A 23279-nucleotide genomic window follows, 5' to 3' on the forward strand; every position below is an offset into this window, starting at 1 on the left:
TGAATTTGAAGGAAATTTTATTTAAAAAATACATAATGAAAGCAGTACGGCACTTGACAGGCAGGGACCTGCCTGGCACTCAATTAAATAAAAAAATGAAAAAGGTACATTAAAAAAAATGGTCATTATAAACAGTTTAAATAGAGGTGATTCAGTGATTAAGGAAAGGTTTGTGAGCTAAACTTCAAGTCACGTGTGGAGGGTGTGAAGATGATCTGAGGCTGCAGGAGGAGGGACTTCATGTGGAGTTTTTCTCCTGTCACATCTTTCCTTCACACCTTTGCATATATATTTATATATATATATATATATATATACTGTATATATGACCACCTCTAGTTCTACACAACATGTGCGCCATTGTATTTAGTTTTCCATAGCATTGTAAACCTTTACGTTGATCCATTGTATCGTCATTGCTTTTCAGGTTGTACGTGGTTACTTGTAACAAGGTCATTCTACAGTACATCAACAAGATCATAACATGATAATAGATACACAGTGAAGGCTTCTACCCAAAGCTGGACCAGATGAAGAATCATGGAATACAAGTTCAGAGAGAGCTAGAGTTCCTTAATGCATGTAAAGGATCTGTGAACACTGCTGCAATATTGCTATAATTATCATAGTGGTAGAAATTAATTACATGAATGTGCGTTAAGACCAACAGACAGATAGACTGTATGTACAGATTGCATGACTAGATTTTAGTAGTATCATTCTCCATGCATCAAATGCAATTGTCTACGGGTCAGGATGCAAGGGGAATAGGTTTTAAAGCCATTAGGTGTTTGGCTCTGCAGACTCGCTGCTGGATGTCCAGTCTGCAGATGTGTGGGTGTGGATTGGATCAGGATGTACGCATTGACATGAGCAGGAATCCTGCAACAAGCACTACACAGTCATGATATGACAGACACATCTGATAGATATCATGACTGCTGTGTGCCCGTGACGCTTCAGTCTCCATGACAACAGCGCTTCTTTCCTGAGATAGTGGTACTGCCATTCTAACTGACCACACATAGTAATACACAGAGGGTTGTGAAAGCTCTTGATAAGCGAGGTTGTGGTGAAAGATGTGTCTAAAGTGTGACACTGTGTGCTCAGCATGGATGTGTCTTTGGTCTCAGAGGAGAGACTGCTTCCATCCTGGAAGGAGTGAGCTTCAAGCTTGTCAGAAAGTGAGGGAGTGACACCTGAGATTGGACCCAGCAGCAGCTGTGGATTAGTGTTGGTAATACAGCCTCTTGCAGTGCATCTGGACTTGTGTTTGCTTTGTTGATGTTCTTGGTTTTAGTTCTGAGGTGATGTCCAGCTGTGGTCGGGTTCATATTACAGAGGCATTGTCCCGATCCACAGCCTGTCTGACCGGACTGTCCTCTGGAGCCAAGTCCACCTCCAAGAAGTCCGGCTGCTCACCGTCCTGAGATATTTTCTGCTCTTCTGCGCTCTCGCCTTTCTCTTTCTCTCTGCTCTGCCTTTGGCACATGCCAGACTTGGCCGGGCCAACCAGAGCCAGGCAGATGGCGCTGAGCCCCATGCCCACCGCACAGGAGTAGAAGGCAGCACCATAGTTACCTGTGACATCCACCAACACACCTAGAAGGAAAGATGAGACAGCTTTTAGGATCTGCCAACAAGCTAGAGAGGTCGAGTGAAATGACAGAGAGAAGTAGTGAAACAGTAAAAAAATAGGTCTAGTACCTCCGAGTGGTGGTCCAGCCAGACCAGCGAAGCTCTGGATGAAGACATACACTCCCACAGATGATGCCATCTTCTGGATGCCCACCACGTCCTCCTCAGCCAGCATGGGGATGTGTGTAGAGCCCACTGTGCCCATGAAGTAGCCGTAGAGGGCGCAGCAGACCACCAGGCCCCAGAACTCCCATACGATAGTGAAGGCCACCAGCACCAGGCACAGGAGAACCACACAACAAAGCAGCACCAGGGTTTTCCTGCAGCGGACTCTGTTCAACACCACCCCAATGGATAGGCGGCCGAAGATCTCGGCCACTGCCATCACAGAGAGCATGTAGGAGGCCATGCTGGACTCCACACCCCGGCTCTTGCTCAGCTCAATGATGTAAAGCTGCGGGGCAAAGAAGCCCAGCGTGGCAAACAGGCCGAAGAGGGAGTACCAGATGAAGACACTGTCTTTCAGCACAGAGAAGTCCAAGAGTTTGGGGCTAGAGGGTTGGAGAGGACCCGCCTCTGCCTCTACCTCCGCCTCTGCCTCTGCCTCTTTCATGCTCCCCTCATCCTTCTCCTTGGGTGAGCTGGGAGGTGTGGACAGTGACGGCTCCTGGCCCTCTTTGTCCTGCACCTCCCACTCCACCGGAGCCTTGGTTTCAGCTCCTGCAGTCCTCAGGTCTACGTTTGAGGCGGAGAGGGAGGTGACCCCTGAGTCCTCTGAGCCCCCGGAGACTCCTGAACTGATGGAGGTTCTGGTTTGTTCGTTCTCCAGCTCGTAAACAGCCTGCAGAGACAGAGGCTCTTTGTCCACTTCATCTTCCTCCTTCACAGGCACCGGCTTGATGATGATTGGACGAAGGAAAAGGCCACAGCCAATGACAGAAGCCTGAAAGATGCCGAGGACAACTAGACAGTAGCGCCAGCCTATGTGTCCCTTCAGTGTAGTCAAGGCTTTGGAGAGATGAGAGGACAGTGTAGATTATTATTAATATAATTATGATTAGCTTTTTCAAGAGTTTACTCAGTTGTCATGGAGATGCAGTTGTCACACTTTACTGTAAGTCCAGCCTATTTAGCATTTATAAGCCGCATATAAACAGTTAATAAATGGGTTATAACACACTATAATATTTTTGACAAATGCATTGATAAACATGCTTATAACTACATTACTACTGTTAATAAATGCTAAATAGGTACATATATACTGTATATGCATATAGATACAGTATATATCTCCATCCACTGAGGAAGATGTGGTTGAAAGCTACAGAAAAAGCTGGTAAGAGGACATTGAGGTAAGATTTTTCTTTAATCAAACTACCTTTTCCAAGGTCTAGAAGAACTTTCACACTCATTATTAATATTTTCAAAAATAATCCCATCATAATAGGTAATGATGAAGGTTCCTCTGTGATTGAACACTCACCAGGAGCAAAGGCGAATATGGCGAAGGATTCTCCAGAGGAGGCGACAGAGGTGACGAGGGCCCGTCGCCTGGAGAAGTACTGGGCGAGGATGGTGACGGTGGGGAGGAAGGTGAGGCAGTAACCCAGGCCTGTAAACAAGAGGAGAAAAGAGAAAGGGGACGTGACAGCCAGTGGCCCGCATGGTAGGAACATGCTGCATGTCTAGGGGGTTGGGTCAAAGATCAAGGTGTCAGGTCACTCCTTTCTCAGAGGCGGCAGGTTACTTGAGAGGATTCAGCTGTGCTACAGCAGCTGCTAGAAGACAAAAGGCATGTAAAGACACAAAGAAAGAGACGGGGAGAGAAGAAAAGGGTTGTCGTGTTAGCATTGTTTCAGAAGCAGACCAGGCAGTCAGGGTGGGAGAGCTAGCAGTGCTTTCTGTCCAAGAAAAAAACAACTTAATGTGCTCTGATACAAAACTCATTTCCCCCAATTTGTTCATCACCTGGAATGTAATTTTGAATCTATTACTTTCCTCAGCCACTTCCTGTTCCTTCAATCCGGATCTGAAAGGGAATTTAGTGTTTTTTTTGGGGGGGGGGGGGGTATTTTGCTGCTCCAGTTTTTTCCTGTTCTGTCCTTCCTAGAGAGTTAAAATAGTGGAGCAGACCTCATTGCATGGTGTTTACAGGCTGTTCATTGGACAGTGCTGGAAGAAACACACAGATGTAGATTTCGTTGTTGACACTGCTAGAAGTCCCTTCAGCTCATACAACACAATACAGGCTGTTAAACAGATAGCTAGATGAGATAGACAGATGGACAGATGGACGGACAGACAGACAGACGGACGGACAGTCGGATGGATAGACAGATGGATGGACAGACAGACAGACAGATAAAAAGACAGCCAGACAGATAAAGAGATAGACAGATAGATAGATAGGCAGACAGATAAATAGATAGATAGATAGATAGATAGATAGATAGATAGATAGATAGATAAATAGATAGATAGATAGATAGATAGATAGATAGATAGATAGATAGATAGATAGATAGATAGATAGATAGATGTGTGTTTCATATGAAGTACCTGAGATAATGCCCATGGTGATGTACATCTCGTTGATGGAGTTGGTGAAGGCAGAGGTGATGGTTCCCAGGCTGATGAGGAAGCCCCCCACCATCACCACGGGACGATAGCCAAAGCTGTTGCTCAGCAAGGTGGACAGGGGAGCTGTGGAGTGAAAGACAACACGGTGATAATACTGATGAGGTGAGTTGTTACTGTGCAGACTGACTGCAGACTGCTTAATATCTGCCTGCAGTGATGACTGCACATGTGTACTCAAGCTACACAGTTTGTTCATCTGTTTACTCGTCTCTAGGAGTCTATCTTAAAACAGTCAGGTGCCTAAATGAACACTGAAACATGTTTTTCTTGCTGTAATCATTCCACCTGTTCATGCTGACCATTAGAAGATCCCTTCATAATGACCTTACAATGTGATACAAAGTGATGGGTCATACTCCCAAAACATAATGTGGCATAAATGTGTCAGATATCCACTTGATAACTCAGACTGCTGAAGCCTCATATAAGCTTCACATCAACTTTTAAATGCATTTTTGCACAAAATGACTGAGTGGACACACTGACTACATTTACGTGCACAAGATATTCTGGTTTCTGCCCTTATTCTGAAAAAGACAATATTCCTATGAAGCTGTTTACATGGCTGAAGCTGTTTACATGCAGCCATGCATACTCTGTTTATCAGGTAGCAGAGGAACGGCTTGAGCCACTTGTGTTTCTTTGTGTCAAAATAAGATTTCTTCAAAGTTTTCCACTGGTGGCGGACATGTTTGACCATGTGAACACAGTCTCCTTCTTTCATTCGTTCAACCACCTTCTTGAAAAGGTTGGCATTGCAATATTTGCACATATCCAAAGACGTGTTAATATCTAAGTCTTTAAAGCAGGTGTGTTTCTCCTTCTAACCAGAAATGTGGGCTTTTCTTTTGGACATGCATCTCTACTCCCTACTAACTGTTGGCTACTGTAGCTGGTTTGTTTACAACACACAGAGCTGATCGTAACCAGGCAAGATGCCATGTGTCGCAAACTGCAGTAAAAAGCCCAATGGAAACATATATTCTGAATGCTTTGTATACATGTCCAAAGAATGCTCCTAAAAAATAATATCAGCATATTCCACGTCTTAATCAGAAAATGCTACATTTGAAGTAAAGGCCTAATTTGGAATATCCAAAATATATATTCCAATTTGAATCATTTTTTAAGGAAAATATCAAAACAAGACATTTGAGGACGTCACCTTGGACTCACCCAGCAGATGAATCCATAATGAAAATAATCATTAGTTGCATCCCTAAATTAGACTTCAAGTTCTTACATACATTGGTATCATTTATCATTAGAGTTGCATTTACACTGTAAGTAGTCTGTGTCTGCTGGTATTAAATGTCCTACACAGACTTGTTCTTGGATACGAACAGGTAGATGTTCAAAGAGTAAAAGAAAGGAAAAGCACATCAGTAAAGCCTAAATGACTGACCAGTGAAGGTGAAGATGAAGACGCAGATGGAGATGACCCATGACACTCGGCTGTTGCTCTCCCCAAACTCTTCCATCAAATCCTGGAGAAACACACCCAGACTCTTGAGAGTCCCATAGGTGCAGATCTCCACCACGAAGAAGGCCACGGCCACAGCCCAGCCCCAGCCACCCTCAGGCACCTCTGGGTAGACATTTGGACCCAAGCAACCTGAGAATTCGGTCACCCTCATGGCTAGAGCAGGCCACCTGGAGGGGGGGAACAACATGTCAACATGGGAGTGATGGTGGAGCATTTTGACGTCATATTTAAAGCTGCAGTTCTTGAACTTTTTGCGGACGTACACAAACTGAACCAAACACTAAATGTGCTGTAAAACCAAAACAAAGGCTTAAAAGACCTGATAGCTGAGTTGGTGGTAATTCTCTTTGACTTTTTGTCACATTGAGCTCTTTGTACAAGCTTTGGAGGAGTTTTCGTCTTCTATTGTTCTATTTTTATAAAATGTAGTCTTCTTCAAAGAGAGACATATTGGATATATATACCCTGAACACCACATCTGCTAAAAGAGTTTGACATTTACCCTTTTTGTAATGTCCCAAGTCCTCTTTGTTTCCCACTTTTTCCATTTCATCGATGACTGATTATCACTTTTTTATTAGATTTATTAGATTTGTTTACATTGTTGAATAATAGTGGAGTCCTTTGTTTGTTAAAGCCTTTTCATTATTGTACCATGTGTCCAAATCTGATGAATATATTGATGTATCTAATCTACCCATTGATGATGATGATTGATGGTACACACACCTGTGTTGAACCAGTTGGACTTTGGACTTTCATGGTCACATTCTAGGTATATCTCATGAAGACATGATGACGAGATGTTCTAGCTGTACATGTTTCTGGGAGCATTAATTCAGTGCGAAGGAGTCTTTTTACTTCATGGAACTTGGACATGGAATTGTGATCAAGATGTTGAAACTTGGCCCTGAAATTTTGCCAAACTTGTTCCACAAATGTCTCATACTACCATGGAAACAACAGAGAGATTTACTTATTTATTGGAGCAGCAAGAAGAGCGTTCACCAGGAATGGCTGAACACACTGGTTCATGGTGCTGCTGCAATAAATCAAATGAGTGCCTTCAATGTTAATGCTTTTGTTCTCTGTCAAATTCCACTTCATTTTGGTTTTGACCACAACATTATTTCCTCCTCATATAATAATGTACTCTTGACTGTGACATACAGTATGGGTGACTGAGCAGTGAAAACAGGAAACATGTCTTATTTTATGACTGTGTGTTCATGTAAATGAAGGTGTGCTGACTGTGGTGTCAGCACACAGAGGTTAGAACTGTTGCAGTGGATTGTTCTCCATAATTTGAATGATTGCTGTTCCAACTGTCACCAGCCTACCAAAACCTTCCTGATTTTACTAGTTTATATCAGGTTATGACAATAATATCATGATTTCTCCAGATCCTCTGAAAGCCATGACTCATCCTGGTATTCCACTCAGATGTAATGATTATATGAGGCTGTGAGGTGGTAAATCAACAAAGGTCGTAGTAGTAGTACTAAGGTAACACCGCAGAATGTCAGGCAGGGCTAATATTTCATCACTGAGATGACCAGACATTTACTGTATCTCTTAGAAATGTGTTTTTTTTTCATTTTTTGCAGGAATTAAACATCATTTAAGACCATTAAGTGACATTAAAAGTCTAGTGAAACTCAGGATGATAGTATCAAAACCATCAAAATGTCACATTAGACTAGATGAACAGTTTAACGGACAACCAGCTCAGCTTTTATCAATTCTAGACAGCCTTTCCTTCAAAACAAGATAAGCTTCAGCTCAACGTCTGATCATTGAGGAAACTAGACTCAAAGTCACTAGACTATCCTTCCATACACACACACACACACACACACAGATCTGTGTGTATTCAAAAACATCGCCTCAAACTCTTCTCTAATTTAGGGTAACACTTCTTCACCCAAGGCTATCTGAAGCTCCTCTGTTATTTGGTATTTATGTCATGTCACACAAACAACAGGTAAACACCTTCTGCTACAAAATACAGTTCAATTCAGATTTCAGAAGATTCATATAACTACTAGACAGATAGATCTCTGTTCACGTCATGCTGTGTTAGGAGGAAGCAAAAAATGGGTTAACACGTCCCACACAAACATTCTGAATCATTTTCATTTAAGCCATGATGCTCAGCAGGCTGCAGGAGATGTTAGAGCAGAGGCAAATCATGCAAAATGTCTCAGAATGCAGCACTGCTAGTGGATACTAGACACTGGCTCACAAATCTCTGATGCCTTTAAAAACACTGACAATTTCTGTCTAGAAATTACATTCAAGCTTATTATTTTTCAGGACACATTACACAGCTAATTTAAAGGAAACGTTAGTATTTTTCAACCTATTTTCCCATCATTTTCTATCTGAGTGACTAATGGGGACAACCATGTTTGAAACTGGTCCGGTATTGAGCGAGAGCGCTGCTGCTGCGAAATGAGCTGCAGTATAATCCGACAGGGCAACAGTGCCCCGTCAAATACCAAAGCTTCTCATTCTAATTCTCTATCTCTTTCTAACGTGGTGATTTTAAAAATAATGTCTCAGTAAAGAGAAATTAAAGATTAATTTAATTTATCTTGTAAAATGGACAAATCCCCTTTCAAAAATCCCCAAATTTGGGTAATTAACGCAGTAGTTTTCAAAATCATAGTGTCACTATTTTTAAAGATGCACTCCACTGATTTTAATTCACACAAATATCAATTTACTCAACATGAAGGTCACTACTTATCCTGTGAAAATATATACAGTATGTACAGGATGTATGTCCTCTGTGGCTCTGGAGGAAAAATAACACTATAACATAATATTAACACAATTAATAAGTTGAATTATGTTGTGCAAATGTTTTTGGAGTTTGACCCTTATTACAGCCTAAAAGTCAGTATACCTCGTCCTCCGCTGCTTTAATTCAAACGATTTCTTGTGCCCCTATTTTATGAAAGTCCACTACTAAATCTCTGGAGTATCTCTTAATGAGGAACAAATGGCCACTCTGGACTTCTCTATTAGAGCTGAAACCATTAGTCGATTGATTGATCGTCATAAAATTAACTGGAAACTATTTTCATAATTGTTCCGTTGTTTTGGTGACTTTTCGAGCAAAAATGCTTTTTACAAGAGTAATTTCATTTCCTCATCCCTCCTCAGCTCCACCCACACTAACAAGCTATTTGTTCCAATAACATCCCAGACTATTACATTCTTCTGCAGCCAATGGCTCAGAGTTGGTTGTATGAATATAAATATAACTGACTGAGCAGCCAACACCTATACAGAAAACTATGAAGATATTGTGTTTATTCCTACAAGATATGCAGGCAACAATCACCCTGCCCTCCATCTCACAGGTGTTGTTTTGCCAGGAGAGACTGATGATGCAACACCTGCACACCAGAGCCATAGTTTGAGTGCAGTCATGGAGGTGAATAATTCATGTTTACTGACAGGTTGAGTTAAGCAGTGAAAGAAAGTTTACACAGGAGAGGCAAAAAGTCCACTTCTGTTTACACACGCACTGCACTGTGCAAGGAAAGAAACAGCTGCACCGCTGGAACAATTCCACTAATACCATCCTATACTACAAAACAGCTCTTAGAATAGACCAAGATGTACATATTTATATATTTAAATAGAATATGGACTGTAGATTTGACATGCTAATTAAAATGCCTTTATCATTTTTACCCACAACAGTCTTTATTTAATGAAGTCATTTGAGCTTTTATTTCTTGATCTTTTAACAGTTCAGCGACTTTTAGGCATTAGCTAACTGATACAGCTGAGGTTAACAAACCAAATAATTCACACCGTTACCTGCCAGAATAAATACAAGGATTGTCCAAACCTGAATAAACGCGCAGAAGCACTTCTATCTTTACGTGTGCTTACCATATCTGTGACTAACAGTGAACACTGGTTTTTAATAGCATTTATACGCTACTCTTGTTGTTTAAATGCACTTTTTGAGTATAATGTTTGCTTTTGCTTGCTGTGGTCTTTCATGTGTGTCATGTGTTGAGTTATCCGCAGTGCAGAGGAGGGTGATGTCAATGTGCCGCATCCCATACAGGACGGAAAGCACAACTCAACAGTTAGCGGTTATTTTACTGAGAAATAAACAGTAAAATTACAGCTTTAGTTTTTTAGACGATGTCTCTGCCTGTACTGCCTGACATAGCAACTCGTGCATAACTGTGTCTAAAACATCACATCAACATAAATGTAGTTCTCGCTCCCTATTGTCAGAGAACAGAAAACCACAGACCGCCTTCCTGTATCACAGAGCTGAAGCTAACAGCATCTCCGGCTGCTGTGGCCAAGTTGACTTCTTACTTACCAGCAGCGAGTTGACTGGAGGGGCAGGAAAGAGCAGCCTTCTGGTTTAACACAGCCGGCTTTTATCTCCGCGTCATTTCGTTGTGTTAAGCAGCTTTAACGTAAGCAGTAATTACACCTATTTACCAAGCACGAGAGCAAAAATCTGCTTGGAATAGCCTGCCTTTTTTAAATAATAATTCTAATATCTATCCAAGTCACTTGCTGCTCCAGCTAATTAATACATATATGCTAATAATAAAGCTGATATAGCTTTGGTCTTTTTTCGTTCTATAACAGTCGGTCGCATCTTTTGTCAGTTATTTCCTGTCTGTTTTGGCAGCTCTTTACCGGCTCGAGCCGGTATTCAAACGCGGGCGCGCAAGCTTCATGAACGCGCAGGACAGAACTGTCCTCGTGAGAGACGAGCCTCGTGCCACAGCTGCCTCTGTGCTATTGCGTGCGGCGTTTCTGTGCCGATGGAGAAAGCAGAAACACCAGGATTATAGCGGTTTTAACTGCATTTTGGTGAACAGGCTGTAGACTGCGGTTGTACCTTATAAGCTAAGTATTTAAAAAACACATTGCCGTGTATATGTGGCCCATTTTGGTTTATATTTTCCAAAAAAAAAAAAAAAAAATGTCAACCATAAATAAAATTGAGTAATCGTGACGTAAGGTGTAATAGCATAGCCTACATGTGGTCACAAGTGTGTGTGTGTGTCTGTGTGTGACTTTGAGAACACAAAGTAACCATGACGTTTAAATGTGTTAGGACTGAAAAGAGTCAAAAGGGCTTAAAAACAAACAAACACAAAAAACTTAAAGACACCTGTGATGAAAGAAGTTCCTTCTTTTCCTTGAGGTAAAACTGTTCCACCATAAATTAAAAGGAAACTTAGACACAATATAAACCAACTGCACACCATCACAGACACAATAAAGCAGAGATTGCCTTCCCCCCTAACAGCTGCTGAGTGCAGCGCGACTAACTGTTACAGCTTTTTGAGAAGGGTTTCATACTCTTTATATTTTCCACTGATGAAAACCATCCTAAATCATATTTTATTTTCATCAGGGGTGATCATTCCCATCAACACCAAAGAGAGCATTGAAGTTGACATGTCTCCACTTAAATCAGATGTTATCAACTCATGACTCCCATCTGCTTGTTTGACAAGTTTTTGGAGAACAATGAAGTAAATTAAGTTATTTCTAAGTTATATAAAATGTTGCATAAGATGTTGCAACTGCTCAGCCACACTACAGTACTGTACTAATACTGTCAGAACAGTGTAATAAAGGAAAATATCATGAGAGGATTTATATGACTCTCAATTTGAACTTTTTCTGTTCTTACATACATGAAATTTGTCCCAAAAGATACTTCACCAGTGCAAGAACTGCCTGAGCATGAGACAATATTTATGTCTATATATAATTTCATTTAAATATTATTTTAACTGCATTCACTTTCTTGAGGTGTTGACAGATGCTGTCATTAATTCTACCAGTACTTAGTTGAGTATAATTGATAAATGACTCACCTGTATCTCAGCTGGGACTGATCCTTTCACTTGTATTGTAGTGCTCAGAAGTGCTCTGACCTGGAATAGTTTTCAGGGAGATGCAGGGGTGTGTCTAATGGGTGGCCAGGCAAAGTCAAGTCCTGAAATCTGATTGGACACCCCATATGCCACTACAAAATCAAGCATTATAATTGGCTAATGACCAAGTTAGAGTTGGGGGATGTAGGGAGGTGGCTGACCTGCACCTCCATCAGTCTAGGTGACATGGATTCTAGAAAAATACTTGAAATTCCAAATGTGTATGAACTGTATTCAGTGATAAATCTGAGCATCTTGTTATCTAAAATTAACATATAATAATTTATCACAATTTCAGTTAAATTAATATATTGATAAAAAAGTCATTTGTCATGATGAGGTGTTAAAGACAGGGCTGGTGGGACGTGAGACAGGACTAAAGTGGTTTATGTGTGGTGGTCATTATAGAAACATATTAAGACTTTCTTTTGTCATATGCAGTCTTGATAAGAGCAGAATGTCAAGGTTTTTTTCCAAGTGAGCTTGAAGCTGAACTATGAAGAACTATTTAAAAAAAAAAAAAAGACAAAACATGCTCCTTTTCCTTAACTGAAGGCAAAACCATTGATCCCTTGATGAGACTGAATCATAAAGTTTGTACAAGTCTGTTCCTTATTGTATTCAGGCTCATTGGGAGGCTCAGTATCAGCCTGACTGCCACATCTTTGCCACTCTGATCAAGATGGTATGGACACATCACTGGCTGATAATATAATGATGCAACACAAGTCCAAAGTCCAACATGACCAGGGTGTGTAATGAAAGAACAGATGCAATTCCAGTGGAAATCAGTCAATGAGTCAGTGAGTACTGACTGACTGCCACAGGACAGGAACATTCAAGAGATCATTCCATCTCTGTCCCGTCAGTGTCTCCTGGACATAACTTTATTACTTACTAAGCTTAGATCCTCATGACTCATCCTGGGAAGATATTAAATTTGTGTGGGATTTGTTTCCTCCCACATAGTGTCTTTTTTGTCAGCTTTGTTTTTAAGATTTCAGTAAAATCCCAAAATAAACTGACTCTGTAACCAAATTCATAGTGAGTTCTGTGAGTGACGAGCAAAAAAAAAAAGAAAATTCTTGTGCGCAATAGAAACTATCTGGTTTCTTACACTTGCTCATCGCACCGGAGACCTGCGTTCCATTCTTCTATCCTTTACGTTTAACTGTCAGAGATTTTCTATTGTTCGTCTTCTGCTTGTTCTCTTTCCCCTGAGATCTTTTGCCTTTGTCTTCCTTCAGCAGTAAGTATGAGGTTACAGCTGGTTACAAAGCCATTTCTAACTCCTAAGTTGTGTAATATTAAGCAACAAGGCCATAAAGGAAAAGCATACTGAGAAGACTAGCTACAGAACAATAACCTGTAGTTGTAATATTTGCTGCACACTGTGGTCTTTTCAGGGTTAATTATGCTAGTGGACATCAGGATGTTTGATTATGTAACAGTTCACACGAGAAAGCAAAAAGCAGAAATGAGAACATGTAAATCATAAAAGTGCGGGTGGACTTTAGAGTGCTTGACGTATGAAAGGATAAGAGGCCTGACTCTTACAGCTATATACTGCAGATAAGTCAGCCCTTAAAGTAGGTCTACAATGGCACCTCATATGAGTATGTCCGCATTTGCAAAGTGATATGTGTTTTGTTTTTTTAAGATTATTGCTAGGCAACCTTATGGTGCCAATAATCATGTGTCCATATGAACGGTGAAAGAGGTTTTCCTCGCTGTAATCATTCCTCCTGTTCATACTGGCTATTAAAAGATCCCCTTCAAATGTGCTTCAATGCAAGTGATGGAGGCCAAAATCCACAGTGTGTCCACACAGTCATTTTGTGCACAAATACATTTAAAAGTTGATGTGAAGCTTATATGAGGCTTCAGCAGTCTGAGTTAGTCATATCAAGTGGATATCTGACACATTTACAGTCTTTTTAGCATCAAATTCCCTCTTTGTGTTTCCTCAGACAGTGTTTCCCTGTTGAGCTGTGGTGGAAGTATAGTAACAAAAAGAGGAACTTTGGCACTAAAACAACTATAATGTTGAAAGATATCTACTTGAAGCTTCATATTAGCTTCAGATAAACTTTTAAATACATTTTTGCACAGATGGAGGACTGTGGATTTTGTCCTCCATCACTTACACTGTGAGTGCATTATGAAGGGATCTTCTAATGATCAGTATGAACAGGAGGAATGATTACAGCAAGAAAAACATGTTTCAATGTTTCATTTGGGCTCCTGACTGTTGTTTTAAGACAGACTTGAAATATTGTGAACCCGCCCTTTAATGAGAGCCTCATACCAATTCGTAGAAGCTTATAAAGCTCCAGAACCTGCAGGAGGAACCAAAAACAACATGTTTTTATTGTCTTTGTTAAGTCTATACTTTTATCATGAGCAATGTTCTTCGCTAGGTGTCATTTGATGTAAAATCAGTGATTTTATTTATGTATATTGTTTGCCACATGCTTACAACAGCAGGTCTAATACAGAAATGATGACAGAATGACGTCCACAATAGATGATGTGCATATTCATGAAACTGAAATTTGAGGTTTAACATGAGGTTCAGAGTAACGTCTGCCTCAAAGCAACAGCTAAATCTATCAAAGTTCACTTTGTTAAACTGCTGTCCACCCAGGAACATGGATAATAAAGACAAGACTGTTAACGGCACAAGAGTGCTTTCTGTCCCACTAAGAGTAGACCTTCAAAAGTGAAACATCTGTATTTTACCTTCTGTCAGTCATGTAACTTTTACCTGAGTAGAATGCACAGACAGGTAGGCCCATTCTTGGAACAAAAGTAATAAAAGCAAAAAAATAAAAGCTCAGTGTTCTGTGCTGTTGTAATTAACCAGAGCCATGAATGGCCAGAACTGACTAGATCACTGCGTGCTGACAGCTAAACACACTTATGCAACATTTTTAACACCTATGAACAACTCTGAGTAGCCATACATGTTGTAACAGTTTTGACCTGTGTTTGACTTGACTGATCTTGCTTGTATAACCATAAATACCCAGAGGTATGTACGTTATCAATATCTTATCTATAAGCCCCTGTATCACATGCAAAATGAAATACATCAAATCAAATGAAACAATACAAAAGATTCTTTGCTTTGCATAGGCTCATTCTTACTCCACTCTACTTATTTATTTCTTTGTTTCTTTCAGTTGTTTGGTCTTGTGCAATTAGCAAAATACTTTGCTCTTTTACAAACGATGATAGGCACAAACATACAGTACATACACACCTCCTGAACTCTATCCAGAAGGCATAAACATTTAATACATGTCAATGCAGTAAAATACAATGCAGAATAAAATTGAAAACAATTATATTCTTTATCATGGACGTAACTAAGATATTATTAATAAGAAAAATAAAAATGTTGCTACAATAATGCAACTTAATAAAATATTTGTCAAGTAATAGAGCTATGAAAACTGTGGTTATATTTCTGCTCCAGCATGCACCTCATATATTCATAACACACTCCTTAAAGATAAACCCTCTGATTTTTTTGAAGTAGCCAACAGCAACAAAAATTTTCAAAATATCTTCCCAGTTATTGTTTTGAAACTCAATCATAAGCTGGGAGGAGGTTTGGGACTACTGTTGGTGCTCTGACAAAATCAGAAGTGTACCTTTAAAACAACCATTGTGTAACATGAGGACCAGACTGTGGTTCACTCTGAAACTACTACATGAAATCTACTTCTTGATCAGTGTCTTGTTTCCCATGTCAACGTTAACGTCAATCAATGTTATTTTCTCTCTAAATGAAAAAATAACTTGGCACCCTGAAAGACTTGTTCTTTTTTTTGTTTTGTTTTTTTTGCTGCTCATCTCTCTCGCTGGTGCCTGTCTGTCTGTTTGTCCTTCTACCCACTCACGAGCGCCTCCCCTGGCCATCTCCAGTCCCGTCGCGGCACCAGTTAATCTACCAAAACACATGAACACACCCGTTAGTTTTTTCTACAGAGCACGTCCCACTTTCTGGTGCATAGTTAAAGGCGAATTCCGGTACAACCCCTACAATGCATCAAAACCTTACAAGACATTTTTGTAAGGATTTTTTGCATTTTTGTACATTTACCTCATGCTATATATGAGTTATGCTATTATAGGAAATAATGAGTATTTATGTTTTGTTATTACTGCTGCTGTTGCTCTGGAAGTAGATCCTTATGCTGTTAGTTATGTATAATAGGTCAGTAGGACCCAGAGTAAAGGCAGTTAAAGGATTTACGTAAAATTTAAAGATCCCCTCCAGAAGGTTTTGAACACATTAAAATATTCTGCTTTGTGTGATAATTTGACTCTTATATGGTTTTCCTCTGCAAGAATTCAATACATTAGTTAATGTCCCCCTTCACTCAAGAATATGTTTTTCTTCTTGTTCCTTCATTTGGATGTTTGAGCTGTGCAGAATGATGTATGTGCAGAGTTTGACACTAGAAAGCTGTTTCACTTTCAGCTGCTGAAAGTGTCTCTGCGCTCATTGAAAATTAGATTTTTATGGGTGGGCCTATGACCATGATTTGTGACATCATAACTAGTTTGGAAGCCAATCCTAGTCCAATATTCAATCAATCAATCAATTTTTATTTATATAGCCCCAAATTACAACAAAAATCATCTCAGAGCACTTTTCACATAGAGCAGGTCTAGACCATACTCTTTAATTTACAGAGACCCAACATTCTTAAAATGAAATGTACTTCTCCCTCACTGAAAAATCCAGAATATATGCAATTATTATTCATTTCAAAAGTTAAACTACTGGACAGAAGATGTCTCCTACTTCACTGAAAAGTCAATTTTCAGTGTATGTGCACTGGTTTACTCATTCCTTCTGATGTGGACAGGTTTCAAGTTGCATACTGGACCACGATTGGCTAGACCAAACTAGTTGTGATGTCAGAAATCATGATTGTAGGTGCACGTGTTCCCCCTTCAGCAGTTCCCCCCTTCAGCAGATGAATGTGACAACAAACCCTGCACAGACATCATTATACACAGTGAAACTCAAACACCACAGTGACGTAACACGACACAAACACATTTTTGAGTGGAGGGGGACTTTAAGTACATTTGGAGCTTTATGAGGCATACACTACTTTCCCCAGTACACTTTTTTTTTTTTTTTGCCTGATTCTGCATCTAATGAAACTCTTCAATGGAGGTGTAAAGTTAGCAGCATAGCCACAATAGGAAAATACCGGAATTTTCCTTTAATGAAAGGCACATAATCTGGCATAGTCCACAGTACTCACTCTGTTCATGTAGTAACGTAGTTACACAGTGTGGAACCATAGAACCTGAGTGGGGTGTTTATGTCTACTGAAGAGGAAATCTACTACGACAAAAGGTCCTGCAGAGGGCATGGAAGTGTTATATCTCTGTAATTTCTACCTCTTCCTATTAGTGAAAGTTCACTTACATGAAGAAACAGACAATGCTGTAAAATGGAGTTGGATACAAGAGAAGAATTTTCCAATTACTACTGTCCTGTTGCTAGGGTTAGGGTTAGGGATTGCTAACATTTTTTGGGATAGAATATTTTGGCCACCATACAGTATTTATATCAATGACAGCAGCCTAAATATTCAAACCACTCCTCAGTGTAACCCAATACAATTCAGCTGCACCACAAACTACAACCTAAAATGATCATAAAGTTGAATCAACACCTCTAAAGCAGTTTCAACAAATACTGATCATTCTAACCTTCATGAAGGGAGGATTTATTGCAGAGCTGGTCAGGGGCGCTGGCTGGGCTGTTAATCATCAGGGGTTGAGCCCAGATTCTTCTCCATCAAAAAACTTTTTCAAACATACTTCTAGATAGACCGTTTCCATGCATTTTTTTTTCTTGCATGTAAGGGCTTCACATTGCTTAAAAATGTGAAAATTGGAGAAGGAAAGAAGGGTTTGCTTTTGATTTTCCATATAATCTGTTCTTCAACATTTCAGCCACTCAAATGTATCAAAACAAAATGAGCGCCATATCAGATACCTACTGCCATTATTACTAGGCCTACATGTTGGAAAACCCTCAAAACCCATAATACAATGGCAATTTCACGTATGACAGTTGAAAACGGCTAACTACTCAAAGTGACTAAACTTCTCATAATTTGGTTGCAAAGTCATTTCTGATGGACCTACTTGATATGAACCGCAATATATGATTACACAATATACTGTATATTACACCTGACAATGTCCGTCAGTGATGTGTGAGTGACACTGAATTATTTAGATTAAATGTTTATTTCCTAGTTTAATCTGACATCTCTCGTGAGTGAGACAACTTTTTAAACTGACTAACATTATCAGCTCAGCTAGTAGCCTAAAGTTTTGTTTTATGGAAGCTGTGGTAACTTAGCTGTCAATGTATGACACGATCAGAAAAAAGTTGCACTTATAAAACTTGTGACTGTTTGTAGGACTACCAGACCGATAAAATATAAAACTTTTTGGCTATCTAACACACGACTATGCTAGTTTGGTGTCGCTAGCCAATGGGGGCACAACTAAGCTATCATTGCTAATGGTTTAGCTGGCTATAGTGCAATAGTGCAAAAGTATATAACTTATGCTCTGCTCATATCATGTTCACATAACTTGGAACTGATACAGACATTAACACATCTTGTTTTCCTGGCTCAGCATGAGAGAATGTTTGTGCCACTGCTTCCACTTTAACCCCTTTAGCAGTAAAAAAAAATCTTTGTATATCCATTTTTTCCTCATACTGACTGACTGCGTGAGCTAGTGTTTGGCATAATAGCCCCATCAGCTGAAGAACTGACAGAGCCCTGTCAGCCAGTAAATCCTATATGATTGTACTTGCCTCCATTCACTGAAGATACAAAATTATAACTGCTGTATTCTTTAGTGACAAACCTCTCAAAAGGGAGAATTATTTAGGGCTAAACAAAAAAGTCTTTGGGGCTATAGTCCCGAATGCCCAGGCCAGGAGAGGCCCCTGGAGCTGGTGTGTTATAATGCATTAGTTTTAGCTGAGGGGACCTACTGAGTCAACAATTCATTGCTAAAGCGAATTATGTAAAGACAACTTTGTCCTCAGGTGAGGTAAGTAAAAAATTCCTGAACTGCTCTCATTTGTAGAGCGTCTCGCTGGTATTTGACAGCCAAACCCAAAAAATGTTGACACTGGGTGAGGTGTGGGGCCATCTTTTCTGAGCTGTGCCAGTTAGCTTGCAATCTTAGTCTTAGTCATGCACTGTCACAATTTACGCCTACTAGGAGAACTAGCTATAGGTGACAGTTAGCACTTCTGGATGCTCACAGGAGGAAACTCGTTCTCATCGTCCAGACAAACAGGTCCAGCGGCAAACTCGTGTTCTGGGATGACCTCGCCTTTCACTGCCCCGCCATCTTCAGAGTAGCCTGGTTAGAAATAGGGAAAGGAAACAGAGAAATCATTAGATCATCGTAACTTTACTTTACACAAGCATTTGAAGAAGCAACATGACAAGCCTGGAGGTGAATGTATAACTGTATGTTAAAAGGTTACAAAGTAGCCGCGATAGCTACAACACAGGCTACAATGTAACTAACATGCACCTCTTTAAAAATGTAACACATCCGGGCCACAGCGGTCACAGCAATACCATGTGGAGACCACAAGAAAGGTAAAAAAAATTGGTAATTTCTCCTACTCCTATGCTGGTGGAGATTTTTGATTGTGAAGCCATTAAACAAGTTACAATTGTTCGGTTTTAGTTTATTAACTTACAGTACCAGTCAAAAGTTTGGACACACCTACTCATCCATGGGTTTTTCTTCAATTTTACTATTTTCTACATTATAGAACAATAATGAATACATCAAAACTATGTAGTAAACAAAAAAGTGTTAAACAAATCGAAATATGTTTCATATTTATATTCCTCAAAGTAGCCACTGTTTGCCTTGATGATAGCTTTGCACACTTGTAGGTAATATCTTAACCAGCTTTATGAGGTCGTCACCTGGAATGGTTCATATGTAAATATGGTGTTCTCAGTTAACATTGCAGTCAGATCAAGCTAAATAGCAGTCATAAAAAGGTGGACATAAGAGCCGATACTAACTGGCCCATGGCTCTTTAACACCTCTGATCAGATAGGGAAACTATTTCAACAGTGCAGTTGCAAGGAAACCCACATCCTGAATAAGCTGGCCTGAAAGTGATGTCAAACCCTTCCTGTCACACATAACCTCATAGATGGAGAAATGTGTGTGGCTACAAACCAGTAAGCGTTGCAGTGACAGGACCGGTGGCTGGTAAGGCAGCGGTTGCAGCATAGGATGGATATGCCTGTGCTGGCCCTGTGACCTCTGACCCTTCTGACTCTGTACCTTCATCCTGGTCATCATCGACACCAAAGAGCCTAAGACAGGAGGAAGAGAACAAAGGAAGCAAGAACATGTGTCATTCAAAGATTGGTGAAACGCTGTAAACATTTGTAATGAAGCAAAGTCTCACAACATTCCTTAATCCTCTAACATCTCACAGTTTGATGGAGAGGCAGTGGCTACAGCTTTTGGATTTAGACTTCGAAACAGCAAATAATGTCTACCAGGTATTAACATGCAATCTGTATCTGGACCAGTTATCTAGATAATGACCAGGTTTTAATAAACGTTTGCTCATTTCTGCCCGTATTGTGGCAGATTTGTCATTAAACATGGCACATAACAGACTGCTGTATGACCTCTGCTTATTTTTATTTTGAAGAATTGCAATGCATTCTGCATACATTAACACGTTTCCCAGTGAAATGTGACAAAGTACATTTACTCAGGTACTGTAGTTTTGAGATACTTGTACTTTACTTGAGTATTTCCATTTTATGCCTCTTTATACTTCTACTACACTACAATTCAGAAGCAAATAATACAAAATTCAGCTGCTTGTGTGTTGACCAGGACCAGAAGGAGAGCACACATTACACAAATGTAATGAAATAAAGCGCAAACAATGGCTGTATGGCTCCTCTCAGCCTGAATGTATAAATTGATATCAAACCTTCTCTATGAGTTTTTGACTAATTAATAGTTAAATCCATATCCTTATATTCACACTGTATTTACTTAAAGGACATTACAAACGAGTACACGGCTTTTAAATATTATTCCTTTTTGTTTTTTCCAATTCAATTTTATTTATACAGCATCAAATCACAAATGAAGTTATCTCAAGGCACTTTTCACATAGAGCAGGTCTAGAGCATACTCTTTAATTTACAGAGACCAAACAATTCGCCCATGATCAGCACTTGGTGACAGCGACAATGAAAAACTCCCCTTTAACGGGAAGAAAAGGGCTCTAGGTGGGCGGCCATCTGCCTTGACTGGTTGGGTTGAGAGAGAAAGAAGTAGGGAGGGGGAGAGAGAGATACAGAGAAGCATTATAACAATAATAATAACAATAATAATAATAGATATGACTAGTAATAATAATAGTAGCCCGAGAAGGTGTCAAGGCAGGACACCCACAGGACCACACCACCATCCCTGCACCATCCCCGTGGCCATGGCCCACAATTGGGATTCTGGATTTTCCTGCGATTATATTAATTATTTTTTTGCAGGTGTGTAATTTACTTAAAATTTCCTTGAAGGAGCTTTGTAATTTTGTGGTGATTATAGAAAAAATGCACTGAATAGAAAACTCTCAAAATCATTCGGCAAATGATTGGAATCAGATTAATTAATCAGATGTGTATTAATGGAACACTATCTCTATTTTCCAATTAGTACCACATTGCATAGTTCTTTCCAGGAAATGAGGTTTATGGTTTATGTATGCAGTCTGATTGTGATGCATTAGTGTATTATCTTGAAAACTATCCAGATGTTTTTCTACCATGTCAATTTTTACTCTTAGATTCTCTATTTTGTATTTGCCGTTTCCTATGTAGATATACGGATGTCACAGCCTAATGCCTAACATCCATCCAACCCTTGTGAAATCAGCTGCAGCCTCACCTGTGTTTGTGCGCCAACATGCATTCGCCTCCGTCCTGTGGATCCACATTGTAGATGAACAGCTGGCCATCATCCGTGGCCACCAGCAGCCGCGGAAGCTTCTGGATCCTGAAACATCCAATTGAGTTTCCATTTCAGTTGTTTTGGAACAATCATAGCCATTCACTTTAGTCCGGTCCAACAGTGAGAAACAAGGAAGTGAATTATTTTTATTCCTAAAAATAGTTTGAAATCAAATCCCTTCCTGTGCCAGTCATTTAGAGATTAGAGATTAAAAACTCAAATTTTTCTCCCAAAGGTGGCGCTAAAAGCAATGGTGTCATTAAACTCAAAAGGGCTCATCCCCTGGGTAGCATAAATTTGGTAAGTAAATGTCATAGCTGCCCTTTGGATTATGAGATATCACGCCTTAAACTTGCAGTGTGGAACTTTTACATATGAATGAACATTATATTCAAGCCCTTGCAAAATGAGTTCACATAATGCTGATTAAGCCCATCACTAACAGAGAAATCTTTCTGTATTTCACAGTGTACAGAGTTTTTAATCTGGTGTCAGGTTTGATATTCCTGTGCTGGCCGGATGAATGCATGAATGCAGACTTCTGCCAGCTGGGGTGGCTAACTTCCGGTTAGCCTTCTGCTAACTTGAATGGGGATAAAATAATTTAATGGTGCGGCTGTTCTAGACTTTCCAAATGTTATCGGACCGAATGGATCAAATTGTGATAGTGAAACTAGTCATTTCGTGGGGGTTGTGTGACACTCAAAACAATTTATCCACCGTTTTACAGCTGCAACAGTAACGACGGAGTGCATTACGACAGAGCCTATGATGTCAACACTTGTTGACAGTATTTTTGTAATTACTCTCACTGAAAAGGGGAGACAATAGTCCTGTACTCCAGCTTTAATCCTCAAATAGTCATGTGAGGAGGTCAGGGCTGGCCAAAATCTCTCTCTCAAGGTCTAAAAACACAACATGTTCTGACAAGAATACACTTAAAAGTACACACAAAAAAAACAACAGCATGCAAATGTGCAGGCCCTGATTCCACAGAGAGGCTCACATAGCTAGGGTGCAGACGTTCCTCTGGCCAGATGTGAGGAGGTGAACGGTGGCGAAGGCCCGGTCCTGGCTCATCATTCCGGATACCTGAGCAGGGAGGTAGCTGCTGGCTGCTGAGAACATCTTCCCCACGTAGGCTGACCAGGTGGCAGCCTCGTCTTCTCCACTGCATACAGAGTACAAAGTCTTTGTTAGAAAAGCTTCCACTGTGTGTTAGGACAAATGGACAAATGAACTAATGACTGTTTTAATGAAAAGTCTTCTGCATCTGTAGAATCACACACTAGTTCCTGATCAGTAAAACTGTCTCCTCCAGCAGCCAATAATATCTCTTCTTCAGAGGTTGATTTAGCTGTTTGACCTGCTGCTCTACAGTTAGTAAGAAGCATCTTGCATCCAGTAACGTTCTGTCTCTGTCAGTAATGCTATCTGATTTTAGTGCTTCTTGGAAGAAACAGATTTAAAGACCGGTTCATTTT

General features: G+C 40.0%; 2 protein-coding genes and 1 long non-coding RNA gene across 8 annotated transcripts in view; 1 reads left to right on the forward strand and 2 right to left on the reverse strand.

Annotated features, from left to right (window-relative positions):
* slc16a6b (solute carrier family 16 member 6b) lies at nt 1-11856 on the reverse strand. 4 transcript variants are annotated; one of them, XM_044331201.1, is made up of 6 exons: nt 11653-11856; nt 5687-5934; nt 4201-4344; nt 3125-3253; nt 1708-2646; nt 1-1602 (listed from the first exon to the last, which is right to left on the reverse strand). In XM_044331201.1, the coding sequence occupies exons 2-6, from the start codon at nt 5916-5918 to the stop codon at nt 1331-1333; spliced, it is 1716 nt and encodes a 571-aa protein (XP_044187136.1). In that variant the 5' UTR covers nt 5919-5934; nt 11653-11856; the 3' UTR covers nt 1-1330. The 4 variants fall into 4 exon arrangements, with proteins under 4 accessions (XP_044187136.1, XP_044187135.1, XP_044187138.1 ...); XM_044331200.1 differs by lacking the exon at nt 11653-11856 and adding an exon at nt 10128-10950; XM_044331203.1 differs by lacking the exons at nt 5687-5934; nt 11653-11856 and having other exon boundaries at nt 3125-3416; nt 4201-4302.
* Nucleotides 2163-17380, forward strand: LOC122966876. The gene is made up of 3 exons (XR_006398479.1): nt 2163-2173; nt 5062-5063; nt 16691-17380. It is a non-coding gene; the product is annotated as an uncharacterized LOC122966876 (long non-coding RNA).
* Nucleotides 14856-23279, reverse strand: part of wipi1 (WD repeat domain, phosphoinositide interacting 1) — a 26023-nt gene continuing 17599 nt past the window's right edge. For 2 of the 3 annotated variants that reach the window (XM_044331220.1, XM_044331219.1), the window contains exons 9-13: nt 22802-22966; nt 21733-21840; nt 19993-20132; nt 19046-19146; nt 14856-15667 (exon numbers count right to left, since the gene is read on the reverse strand). In XM_044331220.1, the coding sequence (XP_044187155.1) occupies nt 15617-15667; nt 19046-19146; nt 19993-20132; nt 21733-21840; nt 22802-22966 (565 nt within the window). In that variant the 3' untranslated portion in view covers nt 14856-15616. The other variant, XM_044331221.1, reaches the window with a different exon arrangement.

Source organism: Thunnus albacares, chromosome 17, assembly GCF_914725855.1.
Source record: "Thunnus albacares chromosome 17, fThuAlb1.1, whole genome shotgun sequence".
Lineage (NCBI taxonomy): Eukaryota > Metazoa > Chordata > Actinopteri > Scombriformes > Scombridae > Thunnus > Thunnus albacares.

Coding starts and splice junctions, on each gene's coding strand:
- slc16a6b (XM_044331201.1), bottom strand. CDS start 5,918: ATGAGGGTGACCGAATTCTCAGGTTGCTTGGGTCCAAATGTCTACCCA. Junction 4,345..5,686: donor CTTCATCTTCACCTTCACTG/GTCAGTCATTTA, acceptor TTCACTCCACAG/CTCCCCTGTCCACCTTGCTG. Junction 3,254..4,200: donor CACCATGGGCATTATCTCAG/GTACTTCATATG, acceptor TCTTGTTTACAG/GCCTGGGTTACTGCCTCACC.